This window comes from Halichoerus grypus, chromosome 12 (assembly GCF_964656455.1).
Source record: "Halichoerus grypus chromosome 12, mHalGry1.hap1.1, whole genome shotgun sequence".
Classification (NCBI taxonomy): domain Eukaryota; kingdom Metazoa; phylum Chordata; class Mammalia; order Carnivora; family Phocidae; genus Halichoerus; species Halichoerus grypus.
Window position 1 is genome coordinate 84,832,568 of NC_135723.1, and position 15,312 is coordinate 84,847,879.

A 15,312-nucleotide genomic window follows, 5' to 3' on the forward strand; every position below is an offset into this window, starting at 1 on the left:
AAGGAAGAACTCTGAGAAAGAGGCACAGAGGACCCGTCAAATCTGAAAAACTGTCACAGGGTAATGAATTTCCCCCAAAGCTTTCAGGATCTGCACTAATTTGGCAACTCACATTGCGAGCATCACCTAACAACCACAGAGACGGAGACTGCCAAATGTTTATGGCCAGACGCAAAGAAGAAAATGCAAAGCGTCCTGCTCCACCACAGGAGTGGCGTTCTGCTACATCGTGGGGAGACTGCAGGGGAGCACATACTCCATGGACACGGACGGAGGCAGAGGCTTGCCCCTGCTCCCTCCCGTGAGACCCAGGCCTGTGGCCAGGAGCCGGTTCACGCAATTTATGTCTCAGCCTAAATCAGAGACATCACCCCAAAGGACAGGAGAGACGGGAGACAAATCCTATCAATATGGTTTATTAAATGAACAGTTCAATGTACAAAAACAGCCTACTTCTTTTCCAACAGTCAGGTTAGAAGTCGGTAACTCCCGTTCCTTCAGGGAGACCTCACTCGTGTTCATTCAGACACAGAACAAATCTCAGAAAGCCTGGCGCACCTGCCCTCAGGACAGGTCGAGAGACCCAGACAGTGGATCTGTGGAAATACATGCCCCCGGGAGCAGATGTGCAGTCTCTGAATTCCTGTCGCCTTTTGTGCAGACCGAGGAGGACAGAAGGGGGGCCAGCACCCGAGGGAAAGTTACATTCGAGTTGGTAAATCGGGGGGCGTCACCAAGGGAGAGCGTGGCTGCGCCCAGCCGGTGTGGGAAGCACAGAGCAGAGCGGAGGATGAACTTGATCGGAAGCCACGGTTCTCAGGCCGGCTCCCGGCTTCTCAATTAGCTCAGTGGCTCAGGGGCTCCAGGCGAGTTGCTTAATTTCCACCTGCTCCTCAGTCTCCTCACCTGAGAATGGGGCACCCATCCCATGGGACCGTTGTGAGAACTGACGGAGTCAAAACACATCTGGAAGAGTCTAGGAACACTGCCTAACACCGAGTAAGCTCTTCACACGTTTGCTAGGATCACTATCCGGAGAGCTTCAAGATTTGAAACAAAAGAGAAAAAGGACCCACTCTCAGATGGGGATGGCGTGCAACCTGTGTTTGATGAATTCTGAAGGCTACTTTGAGCCTGAGGCGTGGCAGACTGGCGTGGCAGACTGCAGACAGCCGGGGAAATAATAACGCCCCTAACAGCTCCCAGGGTGCCCCCTGCAGCGGGTAATCTAAAAATCGCAGGCTTGTGAATGCCTCTCGCACAAAAGCAGGATGTACACAGGGACAAAAGATAATGAGCTTGCCGGGGTCTCCAGGACGGCAGGCCAGCATTGAGTGGCGAGCGTAACGGGCACTGCATCCCAGATTGCAGTCTTGACAGCTTCAATTCACTTATTCACGCACGCTTACTAAAGGTCACTGTCCTATCGCTGGTGATTTTCACCCTCTGGGAGCTTATAGTCAAAATAATGTCGACTAGAAGACGTATTTGCATCCTTTAAAAAAGGCAGTCCATCAGTCAGGAGCATTTAATAAGTGGCCTCTGTTTGCCACGCGTTTTACCAGATGCCTCAAGATGTTACACAGGCGAAGAGCATTTGCTTCTACGTTTGGAACAAAGGAGGATCAGCATCAGAGAGTGAGACCGTCAGGGGATCGCGGCGTGACAAATATAGTTTTATAAACACACATAAAATCATGCACTGAATCCTGTTTTGTCAGAATTCAATGCTGACAAATTTCCATTCTTACATTTTCCGTGCTATCACTGACCTATGTATGAATTTAAGGACACCACAATGACAACGTCAATAGTTACCACAATTTCAGGAAGGTATTACTACCCAAATGTATTCTGAGCACTCTGGAAGCACAGGGTGTCTTCTTTCCTGTTTTTTTTTAATAGGAAAAAATACATTTGTTAATAAAAAAATTAGTTGACCTGCATATAAGCATATCATCATGCACCCACAATTAAAAGGATGAATTATTACCTATGTTTCCAATGCTTCTTGTAAAAAAAAGAAAAGTATTATGGGAATTGTGTCTTTGAAAGAATTGTGATGAATCTAAACGCACATGAAAGACACTGACAGCATTCTGTGACCGGGGAAAGGAAGGTTCTCTGTGATAATCATCGGGGTATGGCAAGAAGGGAGTCGTGGATGTAAATCCAGGTGGACAGAAATTAATTACACCCCCCCTCTACCAAAATGTCGGATAACATAAAGACAGAATCTATAACCAATATGTAACATGACAGAAACCAAAACCGGCACAAGAAAAATTACCTACATCTTTCTTCCTAGCCGAGGACTCTGATTTCACTGATATTCCATCAGAGAATTAGGGAAAAGAAGGTTTTTGTTTTGTTCGGTTTTCTCCGTGAGTGGCCTAGAGTCTTAAGAATTTTTGTATAATCTCGATAGCTCCACAGGAAAAAAAAAATCCCTCAGCAACTAATGAACACTGCTATTTGTTCTAATTCTGATTTACACCAAGTCCAATACGACTGTGCTGATTCTGGTGTTCTACTAAAGGTAAAAAATAAAATTACTTTTAGGCCATTTGCAAAATTCTATACCTTTCAATAGATTAAACCTGGCATTATTACAGCCCAAGATGTGCTTTTCATTTTCGAATGAGTAATGTAGCTCCCCTCCCTCCCCACTGCTCCTCACTTCTTTTCTTGCTTCTTTGCTTTTCTCCTTTCTTCCTTAAAGAAGACACACTTCTTTAAAGCATGGAAACATTATTGAGACTTTGGCCATCACCGCTGCTCAGGTGGGGCTGCAATTGTACATCATTAAAGCACCTGCCATTGTGGGGGGCGGGGAGGGGTCACACGTTCCCAGACAAGGGCAGCCGTCAACTCCCTCCCCTCCCCCGGAACACTGACAAGGAAGTCCTGCTGTGAGGTGCTTCAGGAACAATCAGTCCCTGCCTGAGCATAGGAGAAACCCAGGGCTTCCGTCTAGAAAGCTAAGGTCCCTTATCCTGGTTGGAATGATGTCCTGACTTTCTTTACACAAAGAATATGTGTCGGGGCGCCTGGGTGGCTCAGTTGTTGGGTGTCTGCCTTCGGCTCAGGTCATGATCCCAGGGTCCTGGGATCGGGGCCGGGCTCCCTGCTCCGCGGGAGGCCTGCTTCTCCCTCTCCCACTCCCCCTGCTTGTGTTCCCTCTCTCACTGTGTCTCTCCCTGTCAAATAAATAAATAACATCTTTAAAAAAAAACAAAAAACAAAGAATATGTGCCTTCTTGGGAGATGCCGCGAAAAGAGGCATGCTTTCAAATCACCTCAGTCTCGTGGCTCCCCCAGATCATCTCAACAGAGAGGAAGAGAGAAGTTGGCAGATCTCAGCATATGAATAGCAAACAACAAATTAATAACTATGTACTTTAATCTTCAGCATTCATAATTGCACAAAGTACCACTGATCACTTAAATAATACATGTCAGTTAATCCAATGAAGAAACTAGCAAAGTAGAATGTTTGAAGCAATAACTCGAGCATGTTAAAACCTGTCTGCGAGTGGACATTTAACACACAAAGAGCAGAATCAGAACAGGTCTTTGAGGAGCAGTGATTTAAAATCCTTACCAACAGGCAAAGCACTATGGAGAAACACACATAAATGTATTCAACCTGCCAGATGTCTCAGCTAAATGCACAGCGATTCTAACAGGTTTGGCTACAGTGACTTTCCATATATATATATATATATATATATATATATGGCACACAGTAGGTTCTCACACTCCAGGAGTGTTTGGTGATCGGAATGCAGAGTAGGAACAAAGGGGGACTACCATTACTTTCAAAGTAGAATCGAGTGGGGAAATTGAAACTCCTGACTAGTCAACTTTAAAATGGCATAAACAGAACTTTGTTACAGAGAGAGATTTTTTTTTTCCCTTGAAAATGTATATGTGTCATAAATGGCCGAAAATCTTGTCCATGCTAGGGGAAAGTTGAGTGTGGAAAAATTTGCATTTTTTAAAATCTATGCCGTAAAGAAAATAAAAAGCCAGAGCATTCTGGCATTAGCAAAAGGCTGAACTAAGTTCTCAGGCAATAAATTTATGGGGAAACATGACAGGCTCCTCATTAAAGCTATGTGTACGTTGGCTGCATTTTATACAAGATTCTTGAATCTTGTGGAAAATTGGGCACGGCTTGACATCTGAACAATGTCCCTGGTTTGTTTGATTTCTAAAGCATCGGAATATGTTGCACTTTGGAAATCAAGTAGAGAAGAATAAACACACTAAAACAGAACTGGGCTGAATCTGAAAGTTATTTTTCCATATGTCTCTATGAAATATTTATTACCTTTATTTCTCTTACAAACACAGCCGCCCCCCCCCCCGCCCCCCACGCTAGAAATACTGCGGTACTTTTTCTTTTCTTTCTTTTTTTTTTTTTGGTGGCGAGAAAATAGTCCCGGTAAGGCAAATCTTACCCGGCAGCAGGAACCACCTAAGGACAGGCAATTTTCAGTTGGCTTTTCAGAAGCTGGTTGCCATGACAAAGAGCACAATTTATTCCTTGGTCCCTTATCACAGCTACAGATCACAGACCATAAAAATTAACAAGGCTCTCTCCCTTTGCCTGATGATTTCGGAGTCCCTCATCCTTACCTGAGGTCTTTTGTTCCCCCAATTAAATGGAATGAATGTCAGTCACCTAGCAATTCAATTAATGCTGATTCAAAATTCTGGCCCAAACCAGAATCTATAATCACAACCTCCTAATCACAGCTCAGTCATGAGAATGAAAAGTAAGCAGGAAATTGCACTAATTACTCAATTAGACTAATACTGTATTTTTAAGCTAGGGCTTAAAGGGGCTGTCAGCCCTGACAAAGGACGCGGAGCTGTCCTCACCTTGTGTGCCTGAGGTTGCCCAACTGAAGCTGCTTTTTCAAGTGGCCATAATTTCTATCCATCGAAGATGGACTGGCCCGAGCTGGGGAGTGGAAACTTACGAAGGAGAAACCGACCACCAATGAGGGGCAGGTCGGGGTGGGCAGGGAGGTGCGTCAGTGGCCCTTAACACAGGCCCGTACGGCGGCCAGGGCTTCTCTGCGAGGAGCCCTCAGGCCCCAGGGTGAAGGCAGCTGAGCGCACATGGTCACGGGGCTGGTTCCAGGAAAACATCCGGTGAGGAGGAACACTCAGGGAGCGCAAGGGTGGCTCTACCAAACCTTAAAACTGAGCACAGCTCCAGGTGCCAGCCTCCCAACTCACGACAGAGCCTGCGGCGGGCGCTGGGCAGACAGCTCCTCAGCCAGTGGGCCCAGGCCTGGGGGTGGCTGAGAGGTAAGAAGCATCCACCCCCACTCCCCGGACGGCTGCTGCAAAGCCCACCTGGAGAACCTTAATGAAATCAAGACCAGTGAGTGAAAAAGAAGTGGCTGGGAAGAACATACCAGATGGGGCTGAAGAATTTACAAAACGATGCAGGATATGACCCAATACAAGCTGGACCTTATTTGAAAGAAAAAGGGGCCTAAAAAATTAGACTCTTTTTTCCTACTCAGTTTCAGAAACTGAAATATTCTGTAAACAATAGGGAGGACACTAAGGCCTGTCATGCCTCTGGTTTTTGTAAAACTCCCTCCGAGCTGGATGCAGGCGAGGAGCTGGCCCCGGGCAGAGGGCAGAGGGCCTGTCACACATGGCAGGGTCTTTCCTCTGCGGCAGTTTCTGAAAATGACCAACTTGGGAACTGCTCAGGGGTTCCGAAAGGAGAAGAAGTATTTATTTGACTAAGACGGACAAAGTTTTTACTTCCAGGGCTTGCCTTGCATGTGGCCGCTGCTGAGCGAGCGGGGGTTTGGGGGGCCAGCAGGGCCCCCGGCGGGCAGGTTCTGACTGCTGCGGGCGCCTGGAACCTTGGAGTCTCTTCCAGCGGCGTTCACTTGGCTCAGCCGGCCTGAAGGGGGCAAGGAAGCAGGGAGCAGAGCTGCAAGAATGACTCCGGGCGCCATCTGCCAAGTATACTTTTAAGTTAATGAAGTCTTAGGGTACAACCACTTTTAAGCTAATGAAGTCCTATTCAGTGTCTACTTTAGACTAAAACCTACTCTTCATCCTTGAGATCAACTTGAAGATGGGGAAGGGGCAGGGACAAAAGGAAGCCCGGTGACCTTTTTTTGTTTTCTTCCTCTCCATTATCCCCAACCAACCTAGCCTGGCCTTCATTCCTTCTTGGTAGAAATGGGTACAGGAGGGATTAGGGGAAAGAGAAGAGAAAGTAGTGTGCTCAAGGGAACGTTGGGCAGGGTTTCGAGGTGCCCAGAAGCCAGAGAGGGAAACAAAACCCATCGGAGAGGGAGTCCTAGTGCCCCAGCTGAGCCCCTCCACTCTGCCTGAAATACATATGTTATCTGACTCATAAATCCTTTCTCCTTCTCTGTCTATACGCAACGTCTAATTCTTCCCACAACCTGGGATCACCACCCCTTGCCCCCACCCCTCCCCACACAGCACCCTTACACTCCCCATCCCCTACAGATATTTTAGGACTCGAATATGAGATCAAACTTTTCATACGATGAGGTCATTTTCAAAGCTCTACAGAAAACATGATCTCTAAAGGTCAAAATATCTTACTGGGATTGTCCGCAGGACCCTGATCCTCTTCCAGGTAATATTCTATCTTTTTTAAATCTTCTGGGGTAAATCTCCATTTATTCTCAGCTGGTGGGGGCGGCACTTTGGGGCTGGATCGTTTCCGGGCAGAGCCAGGAGGAAGGGCCTGCTGGCAAGATGCTGGCAGGGAACCGGTAATCAGTCCTTCTGGGAATTTCTGAGCTAAGACTTTTAGACCTAGGTGTGGAAGAGCATCAGAAAAAGCAGCGTTAACATGGTGAGGCGAAGGCAAGACCTAGAAAGGTGGCTGCATGTCTCCTAATCTTTGGCCTTCCAGTCCGAGCCAACACAAGAACGTGACATCTTAATTGCTTCACCATGAAGCAAATTACACCAGAAAATGTTGGTGGTTAGGCGGGATTCTGAGAATTCCACCAGAAATCCTTTTGCTCCAGTCTTCAGCAGTAAGGCTTTCTCACAGAGCCTGAAAGCAACAGCGTTATTTCAGGAATTAAAAACATGTGCTGATGGAGCTAACGGAAGTTTCACAGAACTCCTGACCCCTTGCAGCCAGCCCGGTTCTCTCTCCTTCCAGGATTCTAAATTCTGAACGTGGACAGGAAAAGGGTGATAGGGGAGGGGCTGAAGGGTTGGGAGTCCAGATACCTGTGTTTTCAGTCCCAAACAGAGTACAGCCCACTCACCTCCGGAAAGCATGAAGAGGTTTTCAAACCCCCGCTCGCACATGGTGGTGGCCGCCTGGCTGGCCAGCCTCTCGTCATCGTCGTACAGAATGATGACCTTGCCGTGGGCATTTTTCTAAGAGTCACAGGAGTTAAGGTTCGCCCGCACTGGAACTACTGAGAAACTCCCAGGGAGCAAGGAACGGTCTAGGTTCACCTTCCTGAGCTGGTATTCTTTTTTTTATAAATGGATTATCACTGTGGTCCAAGATTATCACTAGCTCCACACCTTATACCCTTTAGCTCTTTTATCCTCACGGCCCTGAAAGGTCTGACAATCTCCATTTCACAGGTGAGGACATAGAAAACCTCTCTGTCCTATGTGTCCACTGCAGCCTTATTTATGATAGTAAAAAAAAGGAGACCCACCTAAAGGCCCATTTGAGAGAAAGAGTTTTTAAAAAAGTAAATCATAGTATAGTATATAGTAAGATGAGATAAGTATTGCATCAAAAATGGAGTTTATAAAGAGCTTGTGTTAGCATGGAGAAATACACTGTACTATGAACTGAGGAAAAATCAAAATACAAATTATATCTACAGTATGATTTCTACTTTGTTAGAAAAGAATACAGAGAAGACAATTGGAAATAAAATATGCAAAAAACATAATCAGAGTTGTTCAATTGTATGATTATCAATCTTTTTTATATTTTTCAGTGCTTAAATTATTTTCTATTTGTGTAATTTTTATGAGCCAAAAAAGAAAGTAAGATTTGAAGAAGAAAAAATTTAAAACAGAAAGAAAAAAATTTACTCTTAGGTTTTACTTGGGCAAGTTTTCTGGGGGGAAAAAAGGTCTTAGGACTAACTCTCAACAGATCACAGCCTTTAACCTAATGTTTTTTGGCCCACTGCAGGATGGCTTGGAAGCATCTGCCAAGATGGTCAGGATACTCAGCAACAGCTAAGAATCCAAATTCTAAAATATGCTAAGTAAGCTAATTAATATCAAAGGTCCTTACCCAGGTTTTTTTCCTAGGAGCATGATTCATGATAAGTTTGACTCTTACAGTCCTCAAACCACCCAACTCCTTAAAATGCAACAAAGGATACATATTCAAGAATGTCATTTGAATAAGGGTTCATCGTTCTAGACAGAGTTGCAATTGGGTAACTATAAGCTGCAGAGAGAAGAAAAAGCTTAGGATGTTTGTAGCTCTCAGTACAACTTGGCCCCAAATTCCCGGCTGGTTTAAAGTCTAAAAGCTCAAAGAACCATATTTGCAAAATCAACGAGCCATAAACCTAAATACTTTTTTGAGAGAAGAGAAAAGGACACTGAACACAGCAGGAAGCTTCATGTCACCATTTCGGACATTTAGCCCCGGGCCCCAGAGCCATCCGAGAATGTCACCAGCCTCCCTCAGAGCATTATGGCAGAGCCAACTTCCAGATTCCCATGATCGATCCAGCTAACAAAAAATTTCCTTAACTGCTGACCCTGGGATGTGGCTCAAGCCTGCCTAGACTCCAGAACGGGCTCTGTTCTTGGGAGTGAGACACGAGAACGCCTTCGCTCTCTTACCTCCAATAACGTGGCACTGCTGGTAAGAATCTCTGTCTCGCACATCTAGTAGCAGGAAGGGGCAGTCGGGATAAGGTTTGTCTTTGGTGTTGGGCTCTGCTTTCTTCACTAGCCCTTTGTCTAGATCCAGTTCCCCAACACCACTGATGACGCTGCAAGTGAAAAGTAGGTCAGCAGAAACTAGTCAGGGGTGAGTGGCTTCAAGGTCAAATGCATTTCTTCAGAATAGCCAGAGAGGGCTCAGTGTCTTTTCAAAGGACACTTCAAAGAAAAAGGAAAATGGATATGGTGTCTCAGTTCTGCCTCTGAATGCCCGACCGTATGGATTCCCATTCTGTCACACTGGACCCTGAGGAAGGGAGCCATGTGTCCATCCATACGTACCTTCAGAGAATGCATGTTAGGTCATTAGCATGGCTGAGGGGGCAGAAACCATAGGGCACATGCCGCCTCCAGCAACAAGGGCAGCGTTCAGAGAAAGAAAGAGGCCAACAGTTAATCTAAGGGAATTGTGAGGAGTATAAGAAAGCAGACCAAAAGGGGAAAGAATCAGGTTGGTAGGACAGGAAAAATGAAGGCTTTCTATGTACATTAGATGTAACATAAACCAACATCGATTAATGTATCTCATCTACTTACACAGCGACCTAGCCGATACGTATTTTGAATCTTAATGTTTTCAATAGTTATCTGTACTTACTCCCGGTTTATAGGTGACAGTGTTGAGGTTGAAGAGGCTTTTAGATTTGGTGGCATTCATATAATGAGACAGAGGAAACACTAGGATTAAATGAATGAGCTTGCTATTGACAGTTCTGTTTCTAAGGTCATAAAACTGGTCACCATATTAAGATTACAGACAAAATGTGGTAAAAAATATGAATCAAAGGCTTAAGAGGAGTGGCTGTTATGAACAAAATGGCAAGGAGTGAAATATCTGTAGTGGAAGAAGAGGACGCCTTTCCCAGGCAACTCTGAAGACGTGTGTGCCCGACCACACACTAGTATGGCCTGATGGCTCCTCTCCCAGCGTGGCAAATCCAATTCTGCACTTAGACCCGATAAATGCTGGAACTAGATGCCACAGAGTGCACAGGAGAAGAAGAAAATCTATTTCCTATGAAACTGCATCCTCAATGGAAGTCTTACTGGTCTGTGTCGCTAATTCCAATTTTAGAGTTCTTGCGTAAAGTAGTTATAAAAAAACAAGAGCGGTACTGGGGGCGCCTGGGTGGCTCAGTCGTTTAAGCGTCTGCCTTCGGCTCCGGTCATGATCTCAGGGTCCTGGGATCGAGCCCCGCATCGGGCTCCCTGCTCAGTGGGGAGCCTGCTTCTCCCTCTCTCCCGCCCCTCCCCCCACTCATGCGTGGGCACGCTTGCTCTCTCTCTCAGATAAATAAATAAAATCTTAAAAAAAATAACAGTGGTACTGATGATAGCAATTCTTTCCCTAGCAGAACTAGTTTCCCTGGTACAACTGTTTTGCTAGTAGAAGGGATGGTCGTGCGCCGAAAATCAGCCCCATCTTATAATCAACACCTAATATCTGCGAGAAAGCGTTGCATCATAGTCTTCGCAGAAAGAAGGACCAGTCCCGTGCAGTTTGAGAACTCACTCCAAAGGCTGCTTTCATGCTCCTTTGCACCTGTGTTAATATCAGAGCACGGCGATTGGCACTCTATTTTTCTTCTGATTGCAGACAGGGTAATTATAAGCTGCAGCAGACAGAAAAGGGGGCAGGAGTGGGAATCAAAAGATAGTAGTTGTAAAGCTAAGTCCTAATAGCAAACCTGCATCCAGGAAGGCTGAGAAGGATGGAATTCAGGAGTGAAAATTAATGCTCTCCTATCAATATACTCTTACCTTCACTAAGATGCTGTGAAAAGAGTCAGGTGGTGGCATTCATATCAAGAGAAAATTAGAAGGGCTGGGGTGAAAATGTGGGACTTGACTACTGCCAGTCTGTTTCTCCGGTGATTAAATCACCAAAACTGGTATCCAAAGGAGTATGAAGTAAAATGCAGGGAAAACATAGATCTGATGAGCGTACCTCTGCAGAGTGGAGCGACTGGAGTCCCCGGCTCCCGCGCTCGTTATGAACTGCATGGGGCTTGGCGACTGTTCCCCGGGGCTCCCCTTCCCGTTGGTCCTGGCACCGATTACCCCGTCGGGCTCTGAAGTCGTCGAAGAGTCATTGTCTAAGATTTGCAGAGGGATAAATAAGTAAAGTTGACCTCCGAGTTTATTCACGGCAGTCCCACTGAAATTAGGTCAAGACAAGGAAATCCTATCACAATTATTAAATTGTCCTGGAAGTTCTACCACCTAGGACCCCAGGAGTCCCCGAGACCCTGTCAGGGGGACCCGCAAGGTCTCTTCTACTATGTTCATATTTGCACGAATGGTGCCAAAGCAATGGGGGCTAAACCTGTGAGCACCTGAGCAACAGTGGGGCAGAGGCACCGAGTTTTATTAGTGAGCTTCATATTTTTCACCAATATGAACGCGCTCGAGAAATAAATACGGCAGTCACGTTTTAAAAAAGTCCCCGATGGAGCCATAATCATAATTCTATTAAATCTCATCTTTAAGTACACACCTTTTGAATATTCTGTGTGATGAAATAGGGAGTCCGTATGTAGCAAGTCGGCTCCACACCAAGATGGCATGGTTGTCTCAAGGGAAAGTATTAGTGTGATTAGGGCTGCTTTTGCCCTGAACACCATTTTTACTTGGAAGGAAAACTGACAGAGAAATTATAGTTACTTAGACTTGCGCATGTGGCAGACATTTTCTCAAAAATGATCTAAGCGAACTGTCATTTCAAGGAAAACAACTGATGGTATCTGTTGTAAAGATTCAATTTTGACCAAAAATCAGAATTTTGGAAACCGTGTTCTCCATCAGGAGCTTGACTGCCTCCCTGTACTTAATGACTTTTCTGATAAGATAGGTGGTGAGATTAATAAATATGATTTTTTTTTGGATATTGTGTAATGAATGAAATTTGTCAATGTTTGGAAGATCTTCATAACTCCGTGAATCAATCTTTTCCAAATGACCGTTGAATGATGTTATAAAATCATGCATGGGTAGGAAGATTAATTCAAAGTGCAAGACAGACCAGTGGGTTTAATGGAACAGAGTACTAAACATGCATTGATATGGTTTCAGATTCCACATTACAACTAACCTTTAAGAAGCTACAGTCGTCAAGTTTTAGTATGGTATCAAAGATATGTATCCACAATTATCTGGAAGGGTTATTAAAACAGTCTCCCTTTTTCAACTACAGGTCCGTGTGAGGCTAGATTTCCTTCATGTACTTCAACCCAAAGAGCATATTGCAACAGACTGAATGCAGAAGCCATGAGAATCAGCTGTCTACTATTAAATCAGACATCGAGACTTAAAAAAAAAAAAAAGTAAAACAATGCCATGCTCAGTAAACTTTTTGGTTTGGAAATACAGCTATTTTGCATAAAAATGTTATTTATGTTTGCAATGGGTTCAGTATCACTATTTGTAAATGAAATAGTAAATAAATATTTTTAAGTTCTCAGTTAAAATTTTTAATATCCTAAATATTAATAGGTATAATGCACATAAACCAAAATTCTTTGAGGTCCTCAGTTTAAGAGTGCGGAGGGAGACTGTACCAAAAAGTCTGGGAATTTACTATTCTAACTAGTACAATGAGAGAAGAAATAGAAATAAGAGGCTTAGTTATTAAAGAGGATACTAACATTTATTTTGCATATGATATATATACCTAGAAACTTCAGAAGAATCCTATGAGAATAAGGGAAATAAGTATGTGGTTAGCTTAAAAAAAGAAATACTAACAAACTACTTTTCTTAAAAGCCAATTAGAAAGGAATATGATGAGCATCTCATTTACAGTAACAACTGCAAATATAAGATATGCTCTCCTCGAAAATAAGCCTATTAAGACATGTAAAGGGCCTGTAAAAACTTACATCCTTTATAGGTCTTATAAAAATTTTACTTAAGAGACATTAAAGACAACCCGAATGAAGACAGTGATGTACTTTCACATTCCTGACTGGGTGACTAAAAGTGAAATGATGTTAATCCTTTCCAAACTTAATTTTTAGCCCTAAACCAATCCCAACGGGATTTCTGGAAAGCTTAAAAGGATTTTAAAGATGAGAACGAAAATAATTTTAATATATATATGTATATATATATATAAAATATTATATATGTATATAAATATTGTATATTTATATACACACACACAGACACACATACATACATATGGGTAATTTAGAGAATATGCCTTAGCAAATAGTAACATATATTGCAAAGGTAAATGATCAAAACAATGCTGACCCACAAACCAGAACAACAGTATATGAGAACACAGAAACAAATCCCAGAATATATATAAAAAGCTAATATAAATGTTAAAGGTAACATCACAAACCAGTGGGTAAAGGGAGAACGAGTGAATACATGGTGGTGGGATATTGTGCCAACTATCTAGAAAAATCGAATTTAGAAAACCCCCTCACATCATATACCAAAATATTAACAAATAGATTGATGTAGGAAAACAAACAAACAAAAAACAAAACCACCAAGCAAGCTAATAGAAGAAAATATAGGTGAATAGTTTATCTTATTTTGGATTTTATGAGCCTAAGGCAATAAAAGAAAACATAACATGAAAGGCTAATAGATAAAATCTCGTAAAAATGCAAACCTTGTGTATGTCAAAAACCAACATGAAGAAAGTTAAAAGGTGAGTAACAAATTAGGAAAAATATCTATGACCTAGATGCATGAGGAAAGGTTAATATACTTAATTCACAAAGCATTTTTTAATTAACTAGTGCTTTAATTGAAAAAAGATCCTGTGCACAAGGTAAAAATGCAAGCAAGATAAAACTATTAATACAGAAAGGAAGTCCCTTCCCACTGCAGACCCGTAGGCCCTCAGGCCTCCTCTCCCAAGGGAACTACCTTCACAGATTTATGTCTTTTTCCAGAAATAAAACAACTACAGACTTTTGCATCTATTTTATTTCTTCCCCTTTTAACATATCAGGAGAATGCCACTCATACTGCTCTACACTTTGGTTTTTTGTTTTGTTGTTTTATTTTTACTTAATGATACAGCTTGAAAACTGTTCCAAATCATTAAGTAAAGCTTTTTCTCATTCATTTTCAAGGCTGTACTGGTTTCCAATGTTTAAAGATATCCTAATATACAGAGCTTTTACAAATCAGTAAAAGATGAACATTCCATGAGGGAAAAAAACTGGGGAAGGACATGGAATGTTCTCAGAAGAAATAGGTATGACCAATAAACAGACAGATACACAAAGCTCAATTTCATGATCAGAGAGATTCAAAGGAAAATTATTAGATACCACTTTCATCTATCAAATTGGCAAACGTTTGCAAAAATGATAATTATTCAGCATTGCCTAGGATGAAGAGAAACAGGTCTTCTCACTTATTTGTTGGGAATGCAAACAGGAAGAACCATTCTGGAGATAATGTGGAATCAGCATTGAGCATCTTAAAATGGTTCCACCCTTCAACCATCTGCAGCAATTTATCTTCAGGGAATAATCAGACGCACACAAACGTTTATGTATTTACATTAGAGCATTGTTTTATAAAATTGAAAAATTAGAAAAACCGTAATGTCCAATAGGAGAATAATTAAATTATGGTATAGCCACAGGACAGGCATTATATGACAACACAACCTTCACAATTCAGCCTTTGAAGTCCATTTAATGACATAGGATAGCATGCATGATAAAATGTTAATTTGAAACAGCACAATTCAAAAGTATACACAAAGAATACAGATTTGGGTGGGCAGTTAGGTAGGGGGGAAAACAGAGCAAAATGTTAGCAGGGATTATTATTTTAATTTTCTTTATATATATTTTTTGCAGTTTTCTAATTTTCTAGAAATACACTTTTAAGTCAGGAAAAAACAGTAAACATTACAAAAGGAGATTTTTTTATTCCTTCAAAAATAGCCAATATGCATACAATCTGTTCTACAGGCATTCCTGAGTGAGTTATTATTCTGTGTAGAGCACTAGAAAAACACTAATATTACTCACACATTATGGTGTCCTACTTTATAAGAGCCTATTTTGCTGTGCAAATTCATCTCAGAAGAGAAAATTGCATGTGCCCATATGTTCCGGTGCTGCAATTGCAATGAATTAAAGGACCAAATCCAGGTACTTATATAACCAGGTTAAAATTGGGAGTACTTCTATGAGAAGACTCAATTATCTCTGTTACAAAGAGCCCTTATTTCTCTGCCATGAGAGGTATCTGTCAAAGATAAATTCCTGTCTTTGTCAGGTGCTCTTTATCCTCCCTAACAAAAACAAGTCCAGGGAGATGACAGTTAAGTTGCACAAAACCAGGGCTTGGACTTCC

General features: G+C 42.6%; 1 protein-coding gene and 1 long non-coding RNA gene across 4 annotated transcripts in view; one reads left to right on the forward strand and one right to left on the reverse strand.

Annotated features, from left to right (window-relative positions):
* Positions 1-400: 400 nt before the first annotated feature.
* CEP41 (centrosomal protein 41) overlaps positions 401-15,312 on the reverse strand; it is a 48,115-nt gene continuing 33,203 nt past the window's right edge. Inside the window, exons 6-12 of one of the 3 annotated variants that reach the window (XR_013442876.1) lie at positions 10,922-11,069; positions 8,872-9,023; positions 8,400-8,467; positions 7,305-7,419; positions 6,622-6,837; positions 1,819-5,941; positions 401-1,040 (exon numbers count right to left, since the gene is read on the reverse strand). Coding sequence is in view for 1 of the 3 variants with exons in the window: in XM_036078377.2 (XP_035934270.1) it covers positions 5,793-5,941; positions 6,622-6,837; positions 7,305-7,419; positions 8,400-8,467; positions 8,872-9,023; positions 10,922-11,069 (848 nt within the window). In the remaining 2 variants the exon portion in view is untranslated. Of the gene's footprint in view, positions 5,942-6,621; positions 6,838-7,304; positions 7,420-8,399; positions 8,468-8,871; positions 9,024-10,921; positions 11,070-15,312 lie in introns of all 3 variants that reach the window. The other 2 variants (XR_013442875.1, XM_036078377.2) reach the window with 2 other exon arrangements.
* On the forward strand, positions 8,685-12,321 carry LOC144379598 (uncharacterized). Its single transcript, XR_013442877.1, has 2 exons — positions 8,685-8,893; positions 12,167-12,321. It is a non-coding gene; the product is annotated as an uncharacterized LOC144379598 (long non-coding RNA).